Source organism: Sitophilus oryzae, unplaced genomic scaffold (genome assembly GCF_002938485.1).
Source record: "Sitophilus oryzae breed Bouriz unplaced genomic scaffold, Soryzae_2.0 scaffold_866_pilon_pilon, whole genome shotgun sequence".
Lineage (NCBI taxonomy): Eukaryota > Metazoa > Arthropoda > Insecta > Coleoptera > Curculionidae > Sitophilus > Sitophilus oryzae.
In genome coordinates, this window is record NW_022147490.1 from 2,040,814 (window position 1) to 2,068,293 (window position 27,480).

General features: G+C 31.7%; 1 protein-coding gene across 1 annotated transcript in view; it reads right to left on the reverse strand.

Moving 5' to 3' along the window:
* Nucleotides 1–27,480, reverse strand: part of LOC115890485 (protein kinase C-binding protein NELL1-like) — a 167,808-nt gene that overhangs the window by 5,725 nt on the left and 134,603 nt on the right. The window contains exons 11-14 of the mRNA XM_030910724.1: nucleotides 25,546–25,806; nucleotides 19,706–19,942; nucleotides 16,042–16,375; nucleotides 14,091–14,346 (exon numbers count right to left, since the gene is read on the reverse strand). Coding sequence (XP_030766584.1) covers nucleotides 14,091–14,346; nucleotides 16,042–16,375; nucleotides 19,706–19,942; nucleotides 25,546–25,806 — 1,088 coding nt within the window. The remainder of the gene's footprint in view (nucleotides 1–14,090; nucleotides 14,347–16,041; nucleotides 16,376–19,705; nucleotides 19,943–25,545; nucleotides 25,807–27,480) is intronic.

A 27,480-nucleotide genomic window follows, 5' to 3' on the forward strand; every position in this document is an offset into this window, starting at 1 on the left:
CAGGCTACACAAGTTAGCATTTCTTTAATGTACCTATTCTCTGTTTGGAACATTTAAATTTGTTTAAAAAATTATTTACTACTACTTTTTTTCACTACCCTGGTATTTTTCTGACGCTTGAAATAAATAGCATGTTCTATTCGTAGTAAAAATAACTTTTTCTGCCTCGCCTGTATGTCAAACGTACAGCCTCCAAAAGCCACAAAAAGTATCATTTTTACTCCTAATAAAACAACATACTATTTTCTCGAATTTTAAACTACACCATTTAAAAATAATTTTCACTCATTATAAAAATAAATCACAACCTTCTTACGGCCAACTGCCAGTAAGCACCATTAAAAAATAAAGAAGAGTACGGGCTAAGTAAATGACGTCTAAGGCTTGACCTCGCCAAAATTATCATCGTTTTTCATTCCTCAGCCGTCTTTGACGCCGTTTTTTTTCGATCGTACGGTATTTATAAAGATAGATATTTTTAATACATTTTTAGGGTTTAAATCAACATAGAAATGATAAAATATAAGGATATTTAAAAGTTCTTAAAGTAAATATTTCATATTGATATTACTATTTTCATGATTTATTTATATAGACTACACAGGGTGAGTCTTAAATAAATGCAAATATTCTTAGGGGTAGTATATTTCGACCCCGGATATAGGATAATGAGTTTTCTTCGCGAAAAAAATTGAAAATTTAGAATTTAAAAAAAAAATTCTGTAAATTTTTTTTGTTTTTAGTTAAAAAACTGTAATTTCTTAATAATATGGCAACATAGGTAGTAGACTAAATTTACAATAAAGAAAACTCAGAAAAGATCCAGTGGTTCTCAAAATTTAAGGATTTTTTTTTTGGAAATTTTCAAAGTAACAAAGCTCGGTTATTTTTGATTTATTTGAAAACGGTAAAGATAAAATATGTTTCTTTTATCGAGATCTAACAACCCTGAAAATATTTTCACTTATTTAAGACTCCCCCTGTATATTCACTACGAGTACACAGTTATAAAGGTCAATTCAAGTTACAGATCGATCATTAAACAGAATTCTACCAAAACAAAAAACTAAATAAATGAGCAAAAAGCAAACTAAGAAAGGAAAATGTAGCTATACTAAACTACCAAGCATGCAAATTATATATAGCAGTACACATCTATAGGAGTGCTCTCAATAATCTTCATTCAAAGTGTGTTCTGATTTTGTGTGAATGTATTTTATAACTATAATTTTTGTCTGTTTTTTTTTCTATATTATAGTTATAACTTGGTTCAAAACAAAAGACTTAAGTAACTCTTGCAAGTGTCAAATATAACAGTCAAAATCTTTCAATTAGGAGAGCCTCAAACTTAATAATACATATTTTTGATCACGCTGTATTTATACCGGGTGTTGCATCGTCGAGCGGGACATAGGAAATCGCATGTAAATTTTAATGGGGTCAATTATTGGCTTCCCTAATTATTGTAGAGAATAATTCTATTTAGGTTTAGGTTAGGAATTTGAATGTGGGTTTTAGTGCTCTTCAACACTAAAACCCACATTCAAAAGAATAACTTTAGATATTTTTGATTAGCCCGTTTACGAGTTATCGCAGATTGCTTTTTAAATATTTCTCCTTTCTTATGGCCCTGTATTTACTTATGAGCACGAGTCAAGGTAAAAGATAACTGTCAAATGAAGTTGTCATTTCAGAAATTTATCTATTTAGTGCTTTATTATTATTATTAAAAACTCATACCTACATCGAAAATATTAGCCATGAATTACACTACCGAAGAAAATGATTGATGATTAAATGGTATTATCAAGGAAATAGTTATCAAAAGGTGTCGGACATGTTTGCTGCTCTGTATCCGAATAGACCGATACCTGGAAAATCTACAATCGCAAGGAATATCCAGAGATTTGAGACCAAAGGTACCCTAATAAATAACTGCAGATGTGAAGCAAGGCAGAAACAAAGAGAAGATGCAAGAAATGATACCGACTTGGAAGTTTTATTGTGCGTGGAAGAGAACGATGGAAAGATCAGCACAAGGAAACTTGAGGATGAAATAGGAATAGATCACACTACAGCGTTTCGAATTTTGAAACGACATAAATACTATTCCTTCAAATATGAAAAGCACCAAGAGCTACGAGATGGGGACGAAATACGGTGGCAGGCGTTTTCTTTTGATATGATGGAAAGAGCAAACACGGATAGGGAATTTTTAAAAAAAAAACATATGTTTCACTGACGAATGCACGTTTACCTTAAATAATGAACTCAATGTTCATAATTATCGATATTGGAACAAAGAAAACCAACACAGGTTTGTCGAAACAAGGACGCAATATCCACAGAAAGTAAATGGGCAGGGATATTCGGACACAATATTATCGGGCCATTATTTCTTACGGGAAATTTAAATGCAGAATATTATTTGGAACTACTCGAAAATCATATTTTACCTGCTTTACATGATGCCGCTAGGGAAAATCAGGAAGTTTGGTACCAAATGGATGGCTGCCCGGCACATAGTACCCTGGCTGTTCGGGAATATTTAGACAATAGTTTTAACGGAAACGTTATTGGTCTAAATCATACAGTAAATTGGCTTAACAAGGCCTCTTGATATTTCGCCAAATGATTTCTTTCTCTGGGGCCATTTAAAAACAGGATATACAAGGATAAAAATAATACTATAATTAACGTTAAAAAATTGATTACTTTATTTAAACTTTAACTCATATTAATTAGTATTTATAAATACTTATTTAAGATAGCCTAGGTTATTGTCTAGCAGTCGATGGAGGAATATTTGGACATCTTCTTCGGGTAAATCCTAAAGTTCTAACAATTTAATAGTACCTAAATTAATAAGTTATTGAATATTGTAATAACTATAATTAACGTTGTAATTGATTACTTTATTTTGCTTTCACTCATATTAATTTGTATTTATAAATACATAGCTTTTAAGCGATGTAGGAATGAGTTTTCAATAATAATAAAGCACTAAATAGGTAAATTTCTGAAATGACAACTTCATTATTTGACAGTTATCTTATCTTTTATTTTGACTGGTGCTAATAAGTAAATACAGGGCCATAAGAAAGGAGAAATATTTAAAAAGAAATCGGCGATAACTCGTAAACGAGCTAATCAAAAATATCTAAAGTTATTCTTTTGAATGTGGGTTTTAGTGCTCTTCAATAAACCTAAATAGAATTATTCTCTAAAATAATTAGGGAAGCCAATAATTGACCCCATTAAAATTTACATGGGATTTCCTATATCCAAAAAATCCCGTCCGACGATGCAACACCCGGTATATTATCAAAAACATTTTCAAGTTTTATTTATTAACATCATATTTCTTATATTAATCGAAAGTGTTTTTTATAAATAAACATTTATATTTGTAGAAATAGAAAAAAAACAAGAATTATATTTGTTTATTAAATCCACAAAAACTGTATATTTTCTATTATTTTCCCTACAAATCGCATACATTACCATGTTAATTGTAACACTATACAGGGTGTCCCAGAAATAAGTGCAAATATTTTAAGGGGTGGTAGATATCGATAAAAGAAACATATTTTCTCTTTATCGTTTTTCAAATAAGTCCAAAATAACGGAGTTATTTTATTTTGAAAATTTCCAAAAAAAAAATAATTTTTTGCTAAAATTTTGAAAACCACTGGATCTTTTCTGGATTTTCTTTCTTGTAAATTTAATCTAGTACCTATGTTGCCATATTATCCAGAAATTATGTTTTTTAACTAAAAACTAAAAGAATATCCAAAAAAAATTTCAAAAAATTTCGAATTTTCAAAATTTTTTTTTGCGAAAAAAACTTCATAGGCGTGTTTCTGGGGTTGAATTATACTACCAGTTAAAATATTTGCACTTATTTCTGGGACACCCTGTATATCATAAAAAATATTTCATCATACTATACAGGGTTGTTCACCACATACGACTGAGTATTGTAGCTAAACGATTAGATTTTTACAAAGTTTTGGGTTCGTTGAAGGACTATTAGAGCTACAATTTAAAAATATTTTTGCCAGATACAGAGTGTCCCAAATAAATAAAAAATATCAAAGTTGCATTTTTTTAAATGCAACACCCTGTATATTATTACATTTTTAGTTTCTACGATTAAAATAAAGGTAACTTTGATTAAGGTTTATTACACTTAAACCTTACCATTTTTGAAATATTTTCAATTTTGTGAAATTGCAACAAAAATTTTAAGGCTTCATTTCTCCAAGGGTATCAAAGTTTTTAATACTAAATATTTACTGAAGTTTATTGATCAGTTATTACGTTGCAATAATAAAAATAATACTACCTCATACAGAGTGTCTAAAATTTATTTTAAATAATTTCCAGCTTTAAACGGCAATAACTTGTTTAATTTAAATAGAACGCCCTGTATATTTTAGGAGAATCAGATGCACAATTTAATTGTCTATCAAATTGTATTGTACCATTTCTTACCTATCCCTTTAAGTTTTCGTAGAAAATGCATTTTCTTATAATTTAGACCTCATTTATCAATATACCCATGGAATATTGACATTTTAGATTGTTTTTAAAGCAACATATGTACAAAACGTACAGGCTAGTAATATTATCGTTTTTAGCAAAACGATAATATTACCAGCCTATTTGTATACAAGAAGAAAACTATTTAAATCTTTATAAAAGAGTATACCATTAATTAAATATACCACCATTATTTCCGCCCAAATACTGATTAATTACATACTTAATTGTGTTCGTTAATAGATTATTCTGAATAAATGTGAATTTGATTCAGAAATGATTATATTAATAAGTCATGAAAATGAACGTCTCTGTTGTTATGAATAAGCATTTGTGAAAAAATGAAATATCATTTTTAAGGTGTTAATTTTTACCATAGTGTCTAATACACATACAAAATTCAGTTATTTAGTATTTGGAGCAATTATTATTAGTCAACGCAAACAGTCATTTAATGTAGTTTGAATACTGGAATCATATTAACTGGTCCTCTAACAAATATTTAAACAGTCAGTTTTTTTATTTTTTAATGAAATAAACGAATTATATCGACACTATTAGTATCTGTACTCTTTAAAAATTTGATACATCTTTAAAAATAAGCTAAAATGTCAGTATTCCATGGGTATATTGATAAATAAGTTCTAAATTACAACAAAATGCATTTTCTATGGAAACTTGAAGAGATAGGTAAAAATGGTGTGATACAATTTGATAGACAATTAAATTATGCATCTGATTCTCATGAAATATACAGGATGTTCCATTTAAATTACACAAGTTATTGCCGTTTAAAGCTAGTAATTATTTAAAATAAATTTTTAGACACTCTGCATAAGGTAGTATAATTTTTATTATTGCAAGACAAAATTCAGTAAATATAAATACTTGAGTACAATATTTGGTTTTAAAAACTTAAATACGCTTAGAGAAATGAAGCATTAAAATTATTACTATATTTTGACAAAAACTAAAATATTTCAAAAACGGTAAGGTTTAAGTGTGATAAACCTTAATCAAAATTACCTTTATTTTAATCGTAGAAACTAAAAATGTAATAATATACAGGGTGTTCCATTTAAAAAATACAACTTTGATATTTTTTATTTATTTGGGACACTCTGTATCTTGTAAAAATATTTTTCAATTGTAGCTCTAATAGTCCTTCAACGAACCCAAAACTTACAATTTGTAAACATCTAATCGTTTAGCTACAATACTCCGTGTCGTCTGTGGTGAACAACCCTGTATAATCTAAACCATAAAATTCAATACGATAAGAAATATTTTGAAATTTTTATTTACTAAATTTATTTCTTTGTAGTCAGCTTTTTAAATTTAATTTTCGATTAATTTGTTTTCATAAAAGTATATTTTTGTGAGTTTAATCTATAATAATTATTATCATTATTTTAGATCTACTTTTTCAATCGTATTGCATACTATAACATGTGCATCATAACAATACCTATTATGAAAAATATTAAAACCAACAAGATTGATTAATTTTTTGACAAGGTTACTTAAGTCTACAGTGTTATTTGTTAGTGTTTATTAAGTTACTTTTATCTTCAAACTGGGACCATATGCACTTAAACTACACCAAATAATTTTAAATTTAATGTCTATATAACATTCAAACAAATAATCGTTACTAGTTTAAGACAAAGACCCACTTTGAATATTTCAAATCAACGATACGATCAAGGTACGACTAATCAGGCAATCAGGATAGTATCAAAATATATAGAGAAAGAAAGACATAACCGACACTGTTCTCTCAAAAGTATTACAGTTACAAAACCGGCAATCGTCGTTTATGATAGATCAGGCACTACTAGAGGTGTGTAATGTCAGAGTGTGTATAAGAGTGATGTGATTACCGATGCACACAACACGCGGTATTGCTCACCAGTTCTGCGCAGAACGGCACCTGCAAGGGAACGTAGTGTTAATTGTTAGTCTGCTAGCCTATGCCTAGCGGTTAAATATATTATGGCAAGCCGGCTAGCTACGGGGGCAGCTAGCTGCACCAAAGATCATGATTGGATGCAACTATGCAGCTAGCTAAGTTACTATCTTTCACAAAATATATTTCTCTATTAAAATTGTTTATAAACTTGTAAACTGTGCCTGTAATAGTCACAACTAAATAGTTTAAGACAAATAGATTTCCTAATATTGAGTTATGAAACAATAGTTAATGCGAAATTTAATACTACTACGCAGTATAAAATAAATAATTTTGACATAGGTCAAGTAACAAATGTGAGACAACAAATTAGATAATTCTCTTTTAAATATGATTTTTAAATACAATATTTAATTTAGATTTTTTTTAATTCTTTTGAATTACAGAGATTACAGTTGGGGGTTGGAACCCCCCTCTTTGGTGTTACAGTAGCAAAATAAAAAAACTAATTCGCCACAATATCCAAAAAAACACTTTGCTTTTGCACTGGACGGGGCCTTTGTGTCCAGTGCAAGAGCAAAGTGTTTTGATATATTGTGGTGAATTATTGTTTCATTTTCCTGAATCACATATAACAAAACTAAATCTGCCCAAAATAATTACTGCAACAGCAATTTTCACACTAGATACACTGAAGAAAACCAAAATTTAAATTTTGGAATTGTATTAAAAATTTTTTTCAAAAATCTATTCCTATTTAGTGCAAAGTACTGTTTTATATTTAAAATTCATCTGTATTTCATTTTTAATCATTTGTCTTATTATATTATTGTGGATCAATCTATTAATAGTGAACATTTAAAACAATAATATATTTTTTTAAAAATACCTGTACCATTATACTAATTTAATATTGAGTGTAAACATACAATATATTTCATAAATGCATAAGCCGGGACCCCATTAGCCAACACCCGATGCCATGCCACGCGATGCCACGCTATCCCACGTGTTGCGACGTGGGAATTGGTGTACACATTTTCTAACACGTGTTAAACACGCCTGAAATTTTTATTAGAGTTAAAAAAGTTATCAATAGGGTTACGAAAATATACTAGAAGTATCGATACCTATACCGATATTAGATTATAATCTTAATACCAGTACACCAATATATTCGGAATTGATAATCGATATTTAATGAGATCAATCTTTTGTTGCAGATTTTTTTCTGAATCTAGTTTGTTAATCCGATGTTGAATCGATTCAAAATATCGATTTATTTTATTTTTAAGATATCCCTACATTAACTACAAAAGTAGATAGCTACTGGACTAGAGAGAAAAGCGGGGAACAACACGCCGTAACACACATCAGTGAGATCTGGGACTGACGAATCGCTCATTACACGTGTGATAGCGTGTTATGGCGTCGGATGGCTTGGCGTGTTGCCTAACGTCAGATGGCCTAGCGTGTACGCAATACATGTAATTCAATGGAAAAACATACGCACAGATCTTCACGACGCGGCGACGTGGGGTAGCATGGCATCGCGTGGCGTGGCGTGTTGGCTAATGGGGTCCCGGCATAACCTTACTAGGGCTATATGGTAGCAGAGAATTTTAGAATTAACAAAATTTATAATAGATATATTAATACTTTATTATAGGGGAGCAGCATTTATTTATAAAATAATAGTGTATCAAAATATATACCCAAGTAGCATTTGGACGTTATCTAACGTCGGATATACGTCGCGTTCAATAAACCCGACGTCGGGTACCAACGTCGGTTCGACCGCCTGACGACCCTTATTTGCACCTAAATGGGGAATACAGATTCGGGTCGCCTCGACGTCGGTATTTGAATAAATAAATCTAATAGGGAATGTTATTCTACCAATTACCAACGTCATATTACGTTGGATTTTAGTTACTTAAAATTCGTCGCTAAGCACTTACGTTACGTTTGGTTTCATATTCGCTACCAAGAATACATAAAAACCTAACCAAACTACCTAATTACAAATGGATTCATAATCACTCCTCGAATATAACTATAAGTGCCTATCTAATTTCATATTATAATAATTCTGAATCATTAATCCAGACATCAGTTTTGTCAACGGAAGTCACTTTTTTGATATATCTGATTAAAATGCTCCGGAAAACAACGAGCGCCTTCAAAATTAGGTAGATTTATGAAATTAAAAATAGCTATAAAAAAGTTACTCGCAAAATATTTTTTTAATTTTCTAGCTGGTTTAATCATAAAACTGTACTGTCGTTCCTCCCAAACTCAACCTTGTCAATATTATTCTACTAGAAATCGAAATGTGAATATAAATTTTAAAAACAAAAAACGATTTTAAAATGGCTGACAATCGGATACGTGTTAAGAATGGCGGATTTCTGTGTCCGATTTAATATGAACTACCAATATACCAATTCCGACCGGGTCTCCAACATTAGTCGTCTCACACGACCGAAGTCATCAAACCGGACGACCGGCAATCGTATTATGACGTATATAATTCCAACGTACGCCACGTAACCTCACTTTGCGTTTTGCGTATCAGTGATTTGTGGATTTGTGCTACTATATTTTAGTTTCTGTTTTCTTGTTAAAAAAAATGGGCAGCCACTTTTTTAAGCCTAACCTCACATGTCGGAGGAGGATGGGGTCTGCTGGTTTCCTAAGCTAAAAAATGAAATTAAGATGCACCAGTGTAATATGCTGCATTACACTCTTCCGGATAAAAAGCATTTACGGGTGGAGGCAAGACATCACTACTTTCTGTAAAATGTAGATGAATGTCTAAATGCCTTTTTAGTGTTTTTTTAGGCATAATAAAAAATTTAAGTTTGTTTACAAAAACTTATTAGGTTATGTTCATGATGTTCATTAGGTCGCAAATGCTACTTAATGGGTTGTATTTACGGACATAAATAAAGATACTTAAATTAGGTTATAAATATGACCATAAAATACAACAAAATATAATTGGACGTTACTTTAGGGATTATCAGTGAGACCTATCCTATTCGGACAACGGGTAGACGTCGGGCTAGTTCGAGTATATGTACGTCATGCAAGCCAACGTGGGAACGACGTTGGGAAATTGATAAAAATGGTACGTTGTTATTTTCAACGTCGACAGATCGTTGGATTTACCGACTCGGATCCAATGACGTCGCTTTTAATAGGAAAGCGACGTCACAGGTCGTATCACGAGCACCCGACCTAAATTTGCAGAAAGTCTGACGTCGCTTCAGGTCAGATTTAGTTCGAAGTCAGATAGATGCTACTTGGGTACAATGCGTTTCTTTTACATGGAACATAGGCTTTTACGTAATAAATATTTATATTTTTATAAATACACATTAGAAATAATTTTAGTTGAATAATCATAATGAATTTTGGAACAGATAAATTTTAAAACTAAAAGTATAAGCAGAGTTCAGGTAAAATTTAAGAAACATTCAAAAATGAAAATATATTCAATAATTTATATTATTGTATATATTGTTTTATGTAACTAAAGAAGATTAACATTACAACGAAGCGAGCTAGATATTTGCGTATTTATAACATATGTTTATCTGCAATAATATTTTAACGAATTACTAAATAATGTACTATAAATCTTAGTGATCCTCATTCACTGACAACCAGTGTCCCAATCATTCAGGAATGTGCCCTATAGTTAGATAAATTTTATATCAAGATTCCAAACAAAACATCAATTATTAAATTCTTAACTGTTATGAAGATAGGTATACATAAAGGTTAAAAGTATCATCATCATGTAGCCATCGTTGTCCACTGCTGAACGTAGGCCTCCTCCATATTTCTCCATGTTTCTCGATTTTGGGCCGTCATCATCCAATTTCCAGCAATCCTCTTTACATCATCGGTCCAGCGTGTCGGTGGTCTGCCTCTGCTACGTTTATCTGCTCGAGGTCGCCATTCTAACAATCTTCTAGTCCACCTATCTTTAGATGTTCTCGCCACATGACCTGCCCATCTCCATTTCATTCGAGTTACGTGTTCCACTATGTCTTTAATTTTGGTTTTTTGTCTGATAGTGTTATCAGGAATTTTGTCTCTTTTAGTTATTCCAAGCATGGCTCTCTCCATGGCTCTCTGGGCTACTCTTAAATTTTCTGCTGACTTTTTCGTTAATGTTAGAGTTTCTGCTCCATATGTAATTACCGGCAAGACGCATTGTTCATAAACTTTCCTCTTCAAGCATATGGGTATATCACTTTTAAAGGTCTCCCGCAGTTTGCCAAAAGCAGCCCAACCCAAACCTATTCTGCGCTGTATCTCGTGTGTTTGGTTGTTTTTTCCGATTTGTATTTCGTGCCCGAGATATTTGTATATATGTGTTTCTTTTATGTCTGCGTCACCTATTCTGATGTTCTGTGTGAGCACTAAGTTTGTCATTATTTGCGTTTTACTCGTATTTATCCGGAGACCGACTTTTAATAAGGCCTGCACTAATTCTTCGAGCATCTGCTTTGAATCTCCGATGTTATGTGAGACAAGGACGATGTTATCTGCGAATAGATGTGTCAACCTTTCACCATCGATATTTATGCCCCTATTCTCCCAAGAGAGTGATTTCATTGCGTATTCAAGGACAGCTGTAAAAACTTTAGGCGAAATAGTATCCCCTTGTCGAACTCCTCTGCCTACCTCAATTTTATCTGTTGTTTCGTGAAGTTTTACAGTTGGTGGCATTACTATATATGTATTCTATAAGCCTTGTATACCTATAATCTACTCTTCCCTGCTCCAATGCTGCTATTATTGATGTTAATTCTACTGTGTCAAATGCTTTCTAGAAATCAACGAACCCCAATGCTAGGGGCCTGTTGTATTCCACAGATTTTTCTATCAGGACTTTAATTACTTGAAGATGATCGTTTGTTCCATAACCTTTCCTAAAGCCTGCCTGTTCTCTTGGTTGATAGAAATCTAGTTTACGTTAGAGACGTTTGGCAATGATTTTGGTAAACAGCTTATACAAGTGACAAAGAAGGCTTATCGGTCTATAATTTTCAAGCTCGGTGATATCGCCCTTTTTATGGAGAAGTATCGTTATGGCGTTGTTCTATTGAGACGGGATTATTCCTTTTTCAAGGCATAGATTAAATAAGTCTTTAATCCATTTTAATAGTGTTCTTCCTCCGAGTTTTACAGCCTCAATCACTATGCCGTCCTCGCCCGGGGCTTTCTTATTTTTCATTTCTTTTAAAGACTTTCTGATATCTTCTGTAGTTATTTCCGGTATATCCTCTGATCCCTGGTTAACTATCTTTTTGCACAGACGTTGTTGACTGTTGTATGTTTGTTGGTGATTACTTGTGTATAGTTCAGTGTAAAAGTTTTCTGTTATTTTCAACAGCCTTTCTCTATTTGTTGTTACGACCCCTTGGTTGTCTTTTAGTTTAAAGATCTCTCTCTTTCCATTTGATAGTTTTCCTCGCAACACCTTCATACTTTTACTCTCTTCTATAGTTCGCCTTATATTATCTGTATTAAATTTTCTTACGTCCTTTCTGATTTCTTTAGATATTGTTTTGTTCAATTGTCAAAGTTAAAAGTATAAAGGGTAGTAAAACCATGTAAAACATTATGTAAGGCATTAAAAAACCTTACTAATACTAGTTACAATTAAGTGTATTAAGGATGATAAGGTTTTCTTATAGAGTAAAGATATTCTCTTATATACGTGTTCACTTTGCACTAAATAGTAAAATTTCTATTTTGTGAAAGATAATACAAGTTAATTATGAATAATGGAATAAATTAGTGACGAGCAACATCAATGCTTTCTAATTTTTCGCCTTATCAATTTATGCAACCAAGCAGTAAATTATGTCAGATAATCTTATTAAAGCCAAAATATATGTTATCTTATTTTTTTAGTTTCATTGTTAAATTTATAATAATAAAATTATACGAAGAAATTAATTTAACGTATATTATTTATTAATTGTATTTTACCAATAATATTTTTTTTGCTTTTGACAAGTTCTCATTTTTCTGATATTTAATAATATAAAGGATATCACTGTTAGATAGACGTAAATATAGCCAGACAAGTCAAGCATCAAAAGAAATTATGTTATAAATGTTATAATACTATAAAGCATTATTAGTTATATAAAACATAAAAAAATGAATACACCAGCTCTGTCATAGCAACTGTATTATTTATACATAGTTTACTATGTTTATTAACTATTAAATTAACGAATTAAATATTGATTAAAGAGTAACTATAATTGCCAGTAATATTTTCTATTAAGTGTCTGAAAAAAAACTGTACCAAGAAAATAATTTTATATTTATTTTTATGCTAAGAAAAAGGCTAGACAGAAATGGAATGGGAAGAACTTATTAAAGTAAAGATTGAAATACTAAACTTAGCAAACGAAAGCAGCAAGAAAAATAGAAGAAAAAAAAGAAATCAAATAGTTCTAGACTATTTTTTCTTAATACAACCAATGCAATAAAAATACAGGGTCGCTGATATGGATGGGAACGGTCGATTGTTAGGTAAAATATACAAAGTACCGCAAAAAGTTAAATATAAAAAATATAAAGTTTTTAAATGTCTATTAGCGAGTAATAACTTTAAGTATACAGGGTTGGTCATAAAGTCGTGGCACATCAAAGTTTAACTTGTTTAAATGGAACCCCCTGTATATTATTGCATATTACATTTATTACATTTAACAAAAAAATTTGATGTGCCACAACTATATGACCGACGATAAACTTTTTGCACGTACCTGTGTATATTTTACCTAATAATCGACCGTTCCCATACACATCAGCGACCCTGTATATTGTGTGTAATTTTAAATTAATCTAAATATGATTTGTTTAGTTTAACAACTGTAATAAATAATTATTAATTGATAATTAATATTAAAAATTGTATTATAAGTTAATGAATTAATAATAAATATAAATAACACTTAAATACGTTTTTAAAACTATACATTTAGGTGCTGTCTATGTATAGTTAGACAAATAAATAATAACATAAAATATATTATATAAATTTGTTGTTATCAAATAATGGAATATTATATTTTTTGATATAAGAAACCCATCAATCGTATCCCCAAGAATTATGAAAAATATTTAGAGAATATAATATAAATATATATTTTATAATAAATCAAAATTTTTATTGGAATATATTAAACATATGATTGAATAAACGGCTTCAAGATGGCTTTGAAATTAATATCGATGACATTCGCCATATAGTTTTGGACTAACTGGTGTGTATATTTCCTTAAATTAGTTTACTGTATTTAAAATTATTAATGTGTTAGTTAAAGCAAATTTAGAAAAAACAATCTTACCTTATCCTAATAATATATACCTACTACAGAAAGTTAACCATCAATCTTAGACATTTTAAGTTTAATTTGTATTTAAAAATTAATCTTTTAGTAATTTTGGCTTTAACAAATATCATTAGTCAACTCATAAAAATAACGTTATACCTTAAATTCGCAGTAGTTAATATATCGTTAATATATACTGTTATCATATCAGTAAAGAAACACATAACAGCTAAATGCCTTTACTCTGTTCCACTCACCTTGCACTTGCAAGTAGTGCACGGATCTTGCGGGTCTAAAAAGTCCGCACCGGATTGGTACAGGACGCCTTTGAAGGTACAGTTCCTTCCTAGGCCTAGGGAAAAGTTGCCACCCATTAAGCAGAGGTCGCCACAGTGCGGGCAACAGTCGCCGGGTGACTGGATAGGGTTGGAGCAAATGAGTGGGGGACATCGCAGTTCCCAACAGTCGACCTCACCGTAGAAGCATTCGCACGTCTGGCATTGGTACGACCACCTAAAAGCAAATAAGATCAATGAGTTCCTTAAAATACAAAATATTTTTGGAATTTTTAACTTTGAACCAAATATAAACTCATGATCTTTGAAGAAGGGTGGCTGTTAGTGTTGCACAAGACAAGAATGCTTGTCTTGAAAATCAATTTCTTGTCTTGTCTTGAAATTCAAGACAAGAAATTTTCAAAGACTTGTCTTGCAGATTTCTTGAATGGCAAAGTCTTGTCTTGTCTTGCAAGATTATTAGAATTTCTTGCCTTGAAAAATTTGACCTGAAAAATTCTAACAAAAAGGTAATAATACTTCTATATTTTATTTCATAGAAAGCGTCGTATAAAAAAGGTAATAAGGAAAAATGAACAACAACGATGCTAATTTTAGTAAAAAAAATCTTAACGGACCGCAAACGAACTACGTCAACTCGCCCGTTTGACGAAACAGGAGCCATTACCAAATAAAAGCTGAATAAGAATAAGTAAGGTTAAGTTCAATTTATGGGTTTTGGGTTATAATTTCATACCTAACCTTGAGCGTTTATTTTTTAGTTCTAGTTGTTAATTCTTGTTAGTTTATTGGTTATTTATTATTGGTTACCCGTTTGTTACTTTTATTTTTTATTATGAAAGATTGGTTGGAAAAATTTGGACACAGGGTGTACGGAAAGCTCATGCTAGAGTGTACTATTTGCGCTATTTGATACTAATTTTTGTTCGCGGAGCAATTTCGTGCATGAAAAGTAGTACCGAATAGCGCAAATAGCGTGCTCCACGAACCCACCATTAGTTTCCACTACCGTTAGTTTTTTTATAATACCATTATACCAATATAATTTTGTGTATAATACCAATTACCAATATACGGTTTGATGCCTCGACTTTATTTTATTTCATTCTCAACTCTAAAACACTGGATATGATAGAAAAAAAAATGAAAATTGGTCAATATTAATGCCGGGTTTACACAACACTTGCATAAGTCGTAATAATAGTCGTCATAATCACAACGCAATTTTAATGTGCGTTTATAGAATATTTTCATAATCATAATTTTTATATCAGTGAAGTTGGGTAACATAATTAAAGGCTAAGGTCCTGGTAGATGTCAACAGGTTTATAAGAAGTGAATAGTTTAACTTTTATGATTATGACTATGATTGTGATTACGACTATGTAAATGTTGTATAAACCCTGCATAACTTGCGCAAGGACCTAATTATCACTTAAAAAATGTGTCATTTCTAACTTTCAAGAAATCTTGTTGTCTTGAAATCATATTGTCTTGAAATTCAAGACCAGAAATTTTTAAAGTCTTGTCTTGAATTTCTTGCAAGAGTCTCGGTCTTGCAAGACTTTTTCAAGACTCTTGTACAACACTAGTGGCTGCAACGACGTCCCGTAATCCTGCTGTTAAAACTTAACGCTGAGCAAGAGAGACAAGCCAAGATTCCCCACGACATAAGAAAAGCATTGGGTTTACTTCTGAAAGTATTTCCAGAAATGCTTCGCGAAATATTTCACGAAATATTTCCAGAAATATTTCGTGACACATTTCGGGCATAGTGTAGAGGGTGTTTTAAACGCATATTTGATGTATGATATATTTATATCGTAATGATGACGTAATGTTCGACGATCGCTAAAAATTATTAGCGGTATTTTATGAGAAAATAAAATCAAATTGGAACAAAAAAATATACCTTTCGCCATGCATAAAAACTACGTGGTTCAATTCCTGATGGATACAACTGTATCTGGTATCGCACTGCGGACAGCACCTGTCCGACGATGACTTCTTGCAGTCGCATTTCGGTCTCTCGCAAGTGACAACACCCTTGTTGCACGTGCAGCTCAGGCAGGGATCCGTTTTCGATGGAACCGTCATGCCGTGGGCGATTTCCTGTTCCTGGAACATGCAGCTGTAGCGACAATCCATGTTGTCGGCGGGACAGAAGCATTCGAAGCCTCCGTTGGTGTTGAGGCATTGGGCAGATTCGTGGCAGGTGTCTAAGGACTCCTCGCATTCGTCTACATCTGAAAGCAAAATAGTAAATCAATGACGACGATGAATAGAAGAGTTGCTACGACATAAGAAAATTCAGCCTGTTGCTTTTGTAATCTGTCAAATTTGACATTTAACGTCATAAATTGATAAAAAATAGGTCTAAATATCATCATGTTTTGTTAAATCTGTCTACTGAAGTCATCGTGTAAACAATTTCATGATCATTATTAAGCAAAATTTTTAAAACAAAGATGAGTACAAAAAACAAATATCTTATATATAACAAAATATAAAAAAATATCTTATACATATATAACAAATATCTTATATACTCTGCTTTTTTTTCTTAGGTAAGATTTCGATAGACGATGACAGAAGAAAAGCAGATGACGTCCCAGACCAATCTATTTATTTTACCAAAAAAAGTTTTAATATTTTTTAAGTTAACTATGGATGAGTTTAAATATAAATCCGTAATGCGTCGTCTCTTGTTGTTTTTAACCAGTTTTATTGGTTTATTTCAAAAATGACAGATCATATTTCAATTTTATTGGTTTGACGGAACGATGAACGACAAACGGACGCCAATTCGTATGAACTCGCCTTTATATTTTTGAAGCTTGTCAAAGTCTTGCCAAATTATAGGTTATAAATTTGTGTCAACTTATGTCAAATATCTGCGTTTTGGAAGATGATGAATTTTGATTTGTGTTATTACGTGTGTTTTGTGTCTTTTGAAGTTAAGTGGAGGAAAAATCGAGGGAAATTTAACTGTAGACCCAGACCACAGTTTATAGTTAATACTACAGAAAATCTTATACACCAATAAAGTTACTATAGTCTGTAAAACGAATAGCTTTGAATTTGACAGTTCCCGCGGGTTTTTCTAGTGTTAATTTTATTAGGTTAGCAACTTGCGGCCATGCTGGCGCAATGCCGTCTCTAATAGAACAGCCTCGGAGCGAGATTTATGACGTCACGCTAGTTAGATAGGTACTACGGATTAATAAATATGTTGTAGAATACATGAAAAACATAATTATTCCTCGTATTTTTGGTTTTTATTTTAAAAATGGTATAGTTTACATAAAATATATATAATATACAGTTAATAAATACAATATATATACCTATTTATAGTAATAAATATTTTGGCAAATAAACTATGAACCATACAAATGCAGCAAATTTTTTAAAATATACAAATAATGAATAGGTACATAAGATAATTGGTAAAATGTAAAATATATTTTAAATTTTGGGGTTTGAAAATCGATCTTATTTAACAAAAAACATTCACTATCTACTAATAGTGATGTATTATTATTTGCATTCTCTAAATTTATATGTATATTTTGCAAGTATCAATGTTCGAAAAATGATATTTGCAAATAATACAATATCAGAGAAAAAAAAGGAGTCATGGCTACGAAATAAAGTCATTTTATATGTAAAATTATTCTAAAATGTTTGATTTTCTTGGGATTTAGATTCGGGGAAAACGCTAATTAAGTTTTCATTTGGGTTTTCATTATTTTTTTTTGGTTTAAAAAAAACGTTTCGGCTAACATTATAGTCTTCATCAGTGTTGTGTCATATGAAAAAAATAGTGTCGAATATAATCCAAAAAATTACTTAATTAAATTTATTAATCCGTAGTATCTTACTAGCGTGACGTCATAAATCTCGCTCCGAGGCTGTTCTATTAGAGACGGCATTGGTCTGATATTTAGAAATGTCAAAAACTGATGAAATTTTACTTTTGATAATTATGACATTTCGTGTTGATTTTTGCAAGAAGTGGAAGAACTGTCACTTGGTTTATTATTTTCCTTTTCTATTTACCGAAAGTAAAAAGAGTTGCTTATCTGATTCGTTCAGGCACTCAATTTAAAGAATATCTGTAACTTTTTTTACACAGGGATTTTATATTTGCCATGTTGGTAAAAAATAACGGTCAAAATTCAAAGTTATTCATTTTATAGACTATATCAATAAAGTTTGTATACCATCTCGTCTTAGATAAGTGCATCTGGTATATGCTACAAGGATCGTACTTAATATATACTACTACTGGAGTAGCTGTAAAATATCAACATCACACGATAGGTAAATTAAGGGTTTTAGTACTGCAGAAAAATAATGTCAAAAGGTACTGGTTAAAAAAAATTAAGATTAAAGTTAATTAATCAAACTTTAAGGTATAAAATTTGGTAAGTGTTAATATTAATAAAATAGTTTGTTTTATTGATGTTGTTTTATTTCTTCCTGTAGAATATTACAAATTTGTATTTGTACATAAGTTATATTGATGAATATAATAATAAATGCGGGAAGTTTCTTGAAGCTTGAAAGTAAGAAATAGTTCTTTTTTATATTTTTTTGGTGCGCGATGTTTTGTTCTTGTATATTTTGTATTAACACATACCATTTTTTTAATAAAATAACTCGATTAGATTTTTTCAGTTTTATACAATTCTTTTTCACAATATTTTGAAGTAATCACTTATCACTCAAATTTTAAATATATTAATTTCATGCGTTCCAGTTGTACCAGCTTATTTCTTTGTAAAATAAAATAAACTGCTTTGAAATTAAAATGACAGACACATCTATCACTGTCAAGGATCCAAAAGTTTTATGATGAAGCAAGGTTTGACTTTGACATTTAAGAGAAATTAATGTTATTTGTCAAAACAGTTGTTGTTTTTTCAAACGTCACGAAAGTATTAATTTTTGCGACGCGATTGACAATATAAAAAAAATAATTTTAACGCTTAGGCATAAAAGTGAAGCACTTACGTCTAAAGCTTGATTTTCATGCATCCGTTGTCCGACGATACGATGATACGATATTAATTTTATTGGTTGAATTTAAAGGCTTCGATTGGTTAACTGTCTCTAACCAATTGAAGTCTTTAAATTGAACTAATAAAATTAATATCGTATCAACGTATCGTCGGATAACGAATGCATGAAAATCAAGCTTAAGCATAAAAGTATGAAAATATATTATTAAACTGACATAAAGTGGCAAATTCAACGAGCGTAATCATAGTTTCTCGATATATAATTAAATACAAAGTATGACTTTTAAATCTTTTATATTATTTGGAACGTTTGAAATTGTTTAAAAATTTATTTGTGGCGTTGGAAAAAAATAGCATATTATATTCGGAGTAAAAATGACTTTTTGTACCTCGCCTGTATGCCAATCAAACGTACAGCCTAGCCACAAAAAGTGAATTTTTACTCCTAATAAAACAATATACTATTAAATGTTATCTTACAAAGTATGTTCGATCATAAAAGTTTTTGATTTTTTTTATCATAAAACTTTTTGATTTTGCATTACGTACCTATACAAGATGTTCCGAGATTAGTGTCCGACATGGGTCCTTCGTAGCCAGCTTTGCACTGGCAGTAATACCATCCCATCATATTGACGCAAATGGATGAATTTGTGCATCTGTGAGTGTTTGTGGAACATTCGTCCAAGTCTCGTTCACAGGACGTCCCTGTATATCCTCCGGGACATGAGCACTGTCCTGGCTTAACGCAAACTCCACCGTTTAGGCAATCAGGTGAGCAAATAGCTGAAATGAAAAATAGGTAAATAATTGGAACCATTTTAGAGTAATATATTTAGAATACATTTTATTTAAAAATATTGTCTACAGTATGTCCCTGGATTGTCTTTATAAGAGGAAAAACTTTTTTATTATTGACATTTTGAGAAAAATGCATTGTTGCAAAATTTTTGCTTGTTCTAAAATGGTTAATCTCGTTTATACTTTTCCAAATTTCCATACCGTTTTAGAGAAAATTAAAAAAAACATGAAAATATGGCTGAAGTCCTAAAAATGAAAAGGCGTTTCTATGGTAATATCAATTCGATTTCATTCGTTGATAGATGGTTATTATTAATTTTGATTAAAGTCATATTCTATGCTGTTGTTAAAGGATCATATTTTCCGATAACTATCAATTTTGTGCTTCTTGAACGTTTATGACAACAAAAAATATTGCGTTAATTAAAATTCTATTAATAACAATCTATCAAAAAATGAAAACGAATTTATATTACCATAAAAACGCGCTTTGATTTTTAGGACTTAGGAAAAATTCAACCATATTTTTATGTTTTTCTTAATATTCTCTAAAACGGTATGAAAATTTAGAAAATTATAACCGGGATTAACCATTTTAGGACAAGCAAAAATTTGAAAGAATACCTTTTTCTCAAAATGTCAATAATAAGCTTTTCCTCTGGTAAAAACAATCCGGGGACTCACTGTAAATGCTTTTATACAGTAATGTGATAAACAAAATCAATGTGAAACCACTATAAAAAAAATTATATTTGTTTTTTATTTCTTTTATACAGTATGTCTTTACAAAATGACATCTTCATTTTTTCTCGTTCTAAAACGTTTAAATCCCTTATTTACCATTGCAAATTTCCATACCATGACTTTTAGGGAAAAATAAAAATATATAAATTAACCCCTAACGTTGTGCTAATTTCTGTATTTCTTTACGCTTTTCTTCCTTTTTTACGCTTTGTTATACTATCTATATTTTGTACTACACATTGGATTGAATCCATCTATTTTTTTGTAATCTCTAGGATCTCCTAACTATACCTTAAATTAGATGCACCATACGTAGTATATCTGTAACTTACCCATATGTACGCATACAAATTGCGTATTGTAATAATAAATATGTATACACCGTTATTATAATATTAAGTATCCATGATTAAAATTGACTAAAATTTATCCTGTTTAATAAGTTTCTTGAAACTAATTAAACAAACGTGTAAATGTAAGTACTTAATATTTTTATTACATAGATTGTATGCCAGCGCCCTTTAATATTTAACAGAGGTTACACACGTGTCTAAAATAAATCTCTTTAGTGCTTTCCAACATCGTAAAAATGTGAAGGAAACTAGAAATCGTTAAAAATGTATGAATCAATAACAAGATTGAATTGAACATATATAGCACAAACATGCTAGGACGGTTCTGATTCTTGTTTTGCTGATTTTATAGTTTGGTCTGTATACAGGATGCTCACATAAGAAATCTCGGCAGAATATCATACTTTGTCTAAATCAGTTTCAAAATATAGGAATCAAATTTAAAGGCGTCCGTTTTTCTATAAAAGACATGATTTGTAAAAGAAAAATAAAAAAAATAGAAACAACTTTGAGCCTTTTTTCTTTTAAATAAAAAATAAAGTCATTTTTAATCTAAACGACCCCCTGATGTATAGAAATCATAGAATTGCAAATATTACAACTTTTCAATTTTTAAATATGAGAAGAGCTATATTCTGAATAATTTATAAGTAATATTTAGGGTTATTAATAATTACTGTGTATTATTACAACCCCAAAGTTCCCAAATGGCAAAAAAAGTATGACAGGGAGACGCAATATCCCCAAAGTTATTTACAGCAACACAATAAGACATCTTCCGTCAACTAGATTGGGCCAACAAAAAACTAAAAATAGATGGAGAATATAGTAACCATCAAAGATTCGCTGATTACATACTCCTAATAGACAATAGTGATGAAGAACTACAAACACATAACGAACTAAATTCAGCTAGCAATAAAGTAGGTCTCAAAATGAATTTAGCAAAAAACTAAAGTAACGCACAACAAACTGGTAGACAGAAAAAACATTCTAATAAATAACACAAAACTGAAAATAGTAGAAGAATATATATATTTGGGACAATAATACACAGCTCAGGATCTCTGCTACCAGAAATCAACCAAATAATTAAGTTAACATGAAGTACTTATAGAAGAAACTCAATCATATTCAAATCTAGAATGCCACTTTATCTGAAGAAAAAAACATTTGATCAATGTGTGCTACCAGTCATGACCTATGCATACAAAATCAGGACACTTTAAATAGACATTATAAGAAAACTGAAGGTCGCACAACGCTCAATAAAATAAAATATGCTGGAAATAACCAAGGAAGACCGTAAAAAATTGAGTGGATACGACAAAACACCCAGGTAATAGTTGTCATCCACAGAATCAAATCCTTCAAGTGACAATGGTGTAACGTTTTTAGTTCGTTACATGTATTTTTTATATACGATTTATATGATGTCTGGCGTATCGTCATCGGATTCCGTATCGTTCAGGCCTGATAATTTATTTGGCACGCTTGGCGTAATTTTTACGTTCCCTAATCGCCAACCCTGCTATCGTTTCACTGTTCTGTGGAGGCGCGCGCTGTCAACATTGCTTCTGTCAACTCTCCGCGCTTAACCTCACTTTTGCAAATCCCGGCTTTTAGAAATGGTGATAATTTAAATCTTGCTGCAAAATCTGAATCAGCTGCTATTTCGAAGCTACAGGTAAAGATGAGTTATTATCTTTTATAGATTCGATATTATTATTGAATATTTTTAGGGTAGAGTTTTAGATTGACCCACCTTAACTCGTATTTGTATTTTGCTGACACGTTGGTGTACTTTTGCTGTTGTCCTCCAGAATGTTAAATGGAAGAAAGGACAGTTCTTTTGTTTATTATTGAGCCCTCAGAAGTGTTTCTAGGTAGGTTTATTTTGCTTAGTAGATCTTGTTTGATTTTAAACAAGAGTTTCGTATTTTTAGGGTCTTATGGACGGACTGTGTCCAAGGTACGGGTAGTGTTCCCCTGTACCGTTGTCTTATGGACGGACTGTGTCCAGGGTTATGGTCCAAGTTACGGACATTATCCAAGGTCCTAGTAGTGTTCCAAGGTACGGGTAGTGTCCCCATATTGTCACAGTATGGATACAGCGTAACCCCATGCTGCTTCGCTCCCATTTCTAAGCCTGGTCAGTAGCTACGGCTGTATTGATTCATGGTGTCCTTATTCTGGCCCCTTTTGTTGTTTTGGCCAACAGGATCGCCGACAGACAGTACAGAGATATGAGCCTACCTCACGCTGCTACTCTTCGAAACAGGATTGCCTCAAGAACAGCTAAGTGTAGATTTAAGTTCTAGTTTAACATTTAACATTTAAAACATTTTCAGTATTAAACAATAACGTACATTTTAAGTAATATCGTACAGACTATGTTTAGTGGTTAGATTGTTAAGAACATTCATGTCGATTTAATATTTAAAATATGATTTAGATCTTAGGTTTCATTACATTACGTCTTGTAATGGTATTACTTTCATAGATATTTTAGTACAACTCTTAACACCAATTTTTTTGACATATAACCACTATATATTTATTAGAACTCTACAATGTCATGTACCAGCAAAGAACATCATGAATAAATATAGTCATTAGGTTTAAGTAATATACAACTGTGTTTTCTTTCTCTGTACATGCCTGGCGCCCAATATCTATATTCTTTTGTTTATTGTTATTAATTAGTTTTCTTTCCAGTGAAATACCTTATCCACGACTGCTCTCCGATGGAAAGCTACCGTTCGCAGTGGCAATGTTTTAAAAAAAACGCTACAATGCTAAAGACACTCGAAAAAAAGGACGGACAACAGATGGACCACAACAATTACAGCATGGTACCCACGAGGAATTAAGAAATCTAAATATGTGAGGGAGGCTACACCATATTTAGAAATGGATGCTGAAAATGATGATGATGATGAAGATTACCTTATTATGAAAATACATTATTAACATTTATCACACTTATTAAATGAAAAATCTTCATTTATCAAATGAAAAATTATGAACTTTTGAGAGTTCACAGATTCTGATTTTTCACCCTGCATATAAAGTAATATACGAAATTTTGTGAATTGAATGTGTACAATTTAGAATTACAATCATACTAATACATAATACATCATCAAAACTCTGTACATATAAAATGTAAATCATACATTATAAAATTATGAAAAATTAGCTGATCCCAAGATACATAAACCGTTTTCTTATACTATGAGCTGACCCGACTAACTTCGTACTGTTTAACAGTAAAGTCACTAGTATGCCAATCTTGTGGTATGAATGACCGATTAACTGAATGGTCTGGAATGATTGAGACAAATAGATTTGACAGTTATTTGCTATCATTTGTTCCCTATGTTCGTGTTTACATTTGAATTCAAGTATTTTCTATCTATTTCAAAATCTTTCCAGATAATATACTTAAATATACTATTTTCCTACTATTTTCTGTTCTTTAGTATATCACTGTCACTAGTATGCTATTACAAATAAGCTATAACCGTGCGTGCCGTTGGCTGTCAATTGCAGAAGATTCCAAAGAAGTTCCAAACAGCGAACCTAATTTATTTAAAAATTAATTTTCTGTTTAATATATTTTTCCGTGATTTTTCCGACATCTAAATAGTTATTCTGCTTTTATAGTAAGATAGCTAGCAACGTCTAGAAAATAAGTATTTTAAGAAAACTGGTTCTTTGATATATATCTTTTACTATGCTCTCTGGAAAAGCGGGCAGGCCGTCTGGCTGCCGATAGACGTTGCGTTCACTACTGCGCATTGAAAGAAGTTCCTATATTTTTATTTAGTCCTTTAGATACTAGTATTGAATATAAATCGAACAAGTCTCCATAGCGCTGCGCGAAAAGAGTTCGAAGTTCAGTGTTCAATACTAGCTCGGGAAAACCTTTTTTTTTTTTATTTTCATTTATATTCTAATAATAAAGTATTAAATAATTTTGGTAATTATAAAAACAATTATTTAATACATTACTATCAGAATATAAACGAAAATAAAATAAAAAAAGTTTACCCTGAGCCAGTATTGAACTCTGAACTTCTCGCTTTATATGCTGAAGTTTTTCTCGCCGCGCTATGGAGACTTGTTCGATTTATATTTAATACCAGAATTTAACGGACCAAATAAAAAAAAATATATAGGATCTTCTTTCAATGCACAGTAGTGAAGGAAACGTCTATCGCCAGCCAGACAACTTGCACGCTGCTCCAGAGAGCACAGCAAAAGATATATTAAAGAGTCAGCTTTCTTAAAAAACGTTGCGAGCTTTTAGACTATTACATCAGAGATCATTAAAATCGGTCCAGGCGTTCTTGAGTTATAAATGGTGTAGCTAACCCCAGTTTGTCTTATTTAATTAAACTTCTACATAGCATAAAAAATATTATAAAAGTTCATAATAAGCTTATAGATACTCCGTAAATTTAATAATGTATATTAAATACTTACGAGTACATCTGTACCCATCTCCTTGATATCCATTCTTACACTGACATTTGTAGCTACCTTCAGTATTGACACATTCGGCGTTCAGATCACAGTTGTGGCTTCCCGTAGAACACTCGTCCAATTCGGCACAGTTGAACCTGTCTACGCGGATGTACCCGTCTAGACACTGGCACTCGTACGAGCCTTGAGTGTTGACGCAGATAGTGTTTGAGTGGCAATGGTGGCCTTCTCTGCCGCCTTCTTGCTGACATTCATCGATATCTAGATAACAAACAAGTTTAATTTAGATTGTTATTGGAGAAAAATATGATTTATAAAATCTGCCTCTTTTCTTTTATATTTTATTTTTAAAAATGCATTTATAGTGGTTCAAACAAAGGGCAACGGCCCAGCAACGTCGAAATATTGTTTCCCGATAGATCACCGAAGTTAAAGGATGCTAGACGACGCGAGTGGATGGACGGGTGACCGTCTGGTCACTCTGTCGTGCTGTTGTTTCATCGCAAGAGTGTAAATTCTAGTAACACACTGCTCATTTTTGCCGGTTCGAGGATGAGAGTAGGCCAAGTCAGTAGGCTTTCAACTCAGTTTCCTGGCTAAAAATAATCGCTGCGATGAACAAATACAATATCAGCAAACATATAATCAAAATAATAGAATCTTACTTAAGTGATCGCTGGATACGCAGAACGGGAAGAAGTATACCGTTACTGCTGGAGTACCGCAGAGGTCTGTTCTGGGACCAGTACTCTGGTATATCTTCTATAATAAAATATTAGAAACGGAAAGAGGAATATCCCTAATTGCATACGCAGAAGACCTAGCGATTGTAACTAGGGCAAAATCTAGAAGAGAGCTGGAAAACAAAACTTAGCATGTTATGAAATTGATAATGTGGAAATTGGCCGAAATGAAAAAATTATATACCAGAGTCAACAATCAATCAAGTACCTAGGAATGTATTTAGACAAAGACGTACGAGTAATATCACATATTAAAAGAATCTGTAAAAAGGCAAATACGGCAATTACTAAGTTAATTAGACCATGGCAAATATCGAAGGTCCAAGTGCAACAAAGCGAAGGGTACAAACAACAGCTGTACTTTCTTTAATGCTGTACGCGGCACCAGCTTGGAAATCGGAACTGAAGTTTAAATCCTATCGGGATTTATTAGAACAACTTAGCCGTAGAATGACAGTAAGCATCATATCGGCCTACAGTTACAGCTCTTGCATAAATGGCTCCAATATAACTGCTGGTGAAAGAACGGGACCTCATTTATCAACGGGGAAAAGATTATGCTGCGGAGGCTAAGAAGACGACTTACGCACAGTCACAAACAAGATGGAATGAATACAAAGGGTAGGCTATCAAAGACAAAAGATGAAAGAAAATATGGTGAATTTTTATACATCACAGGATATGACTGGTCATGGAGTTTTGAGCTCATATCTGCAAAGAATAAAAACAACAGAACACACCTTGTTTGTATCTCCAAAGTTTAAAGCTTACAGGGTACAAACGGACAACAAAATTGGGAATAAAATTACGAAAGACAATGTAGCAGAAGTCCTCCTAAGAGGCGAGAACGAGTGGAAATGTGTTAGCAGACTAATGACAAATATAATGAAGTATTTACTATCCCTACATTAATAATTCGAAGGAAAAGATAAAAGAGAAAAAGTATAGGCATGGTCAACAAGGGATACTTTGTGAGGTTGATGTAATGCTTAGAGCAGTTCCAACCCAAGAACAGTTAACCTAATAGGACTGCTCATTCAGCCAAAAGTGTCCGCCAGGTGCATGCGAAAACTACTCGCTTTGTGACGTCATTGTAGTCCTTGTCATGGTTATTAGTCCTTATCCGGCAACCAATAATACACACACGTGCATTATTGGTTATCAAATGCAAAACGTTCATTATTTAGTTTAT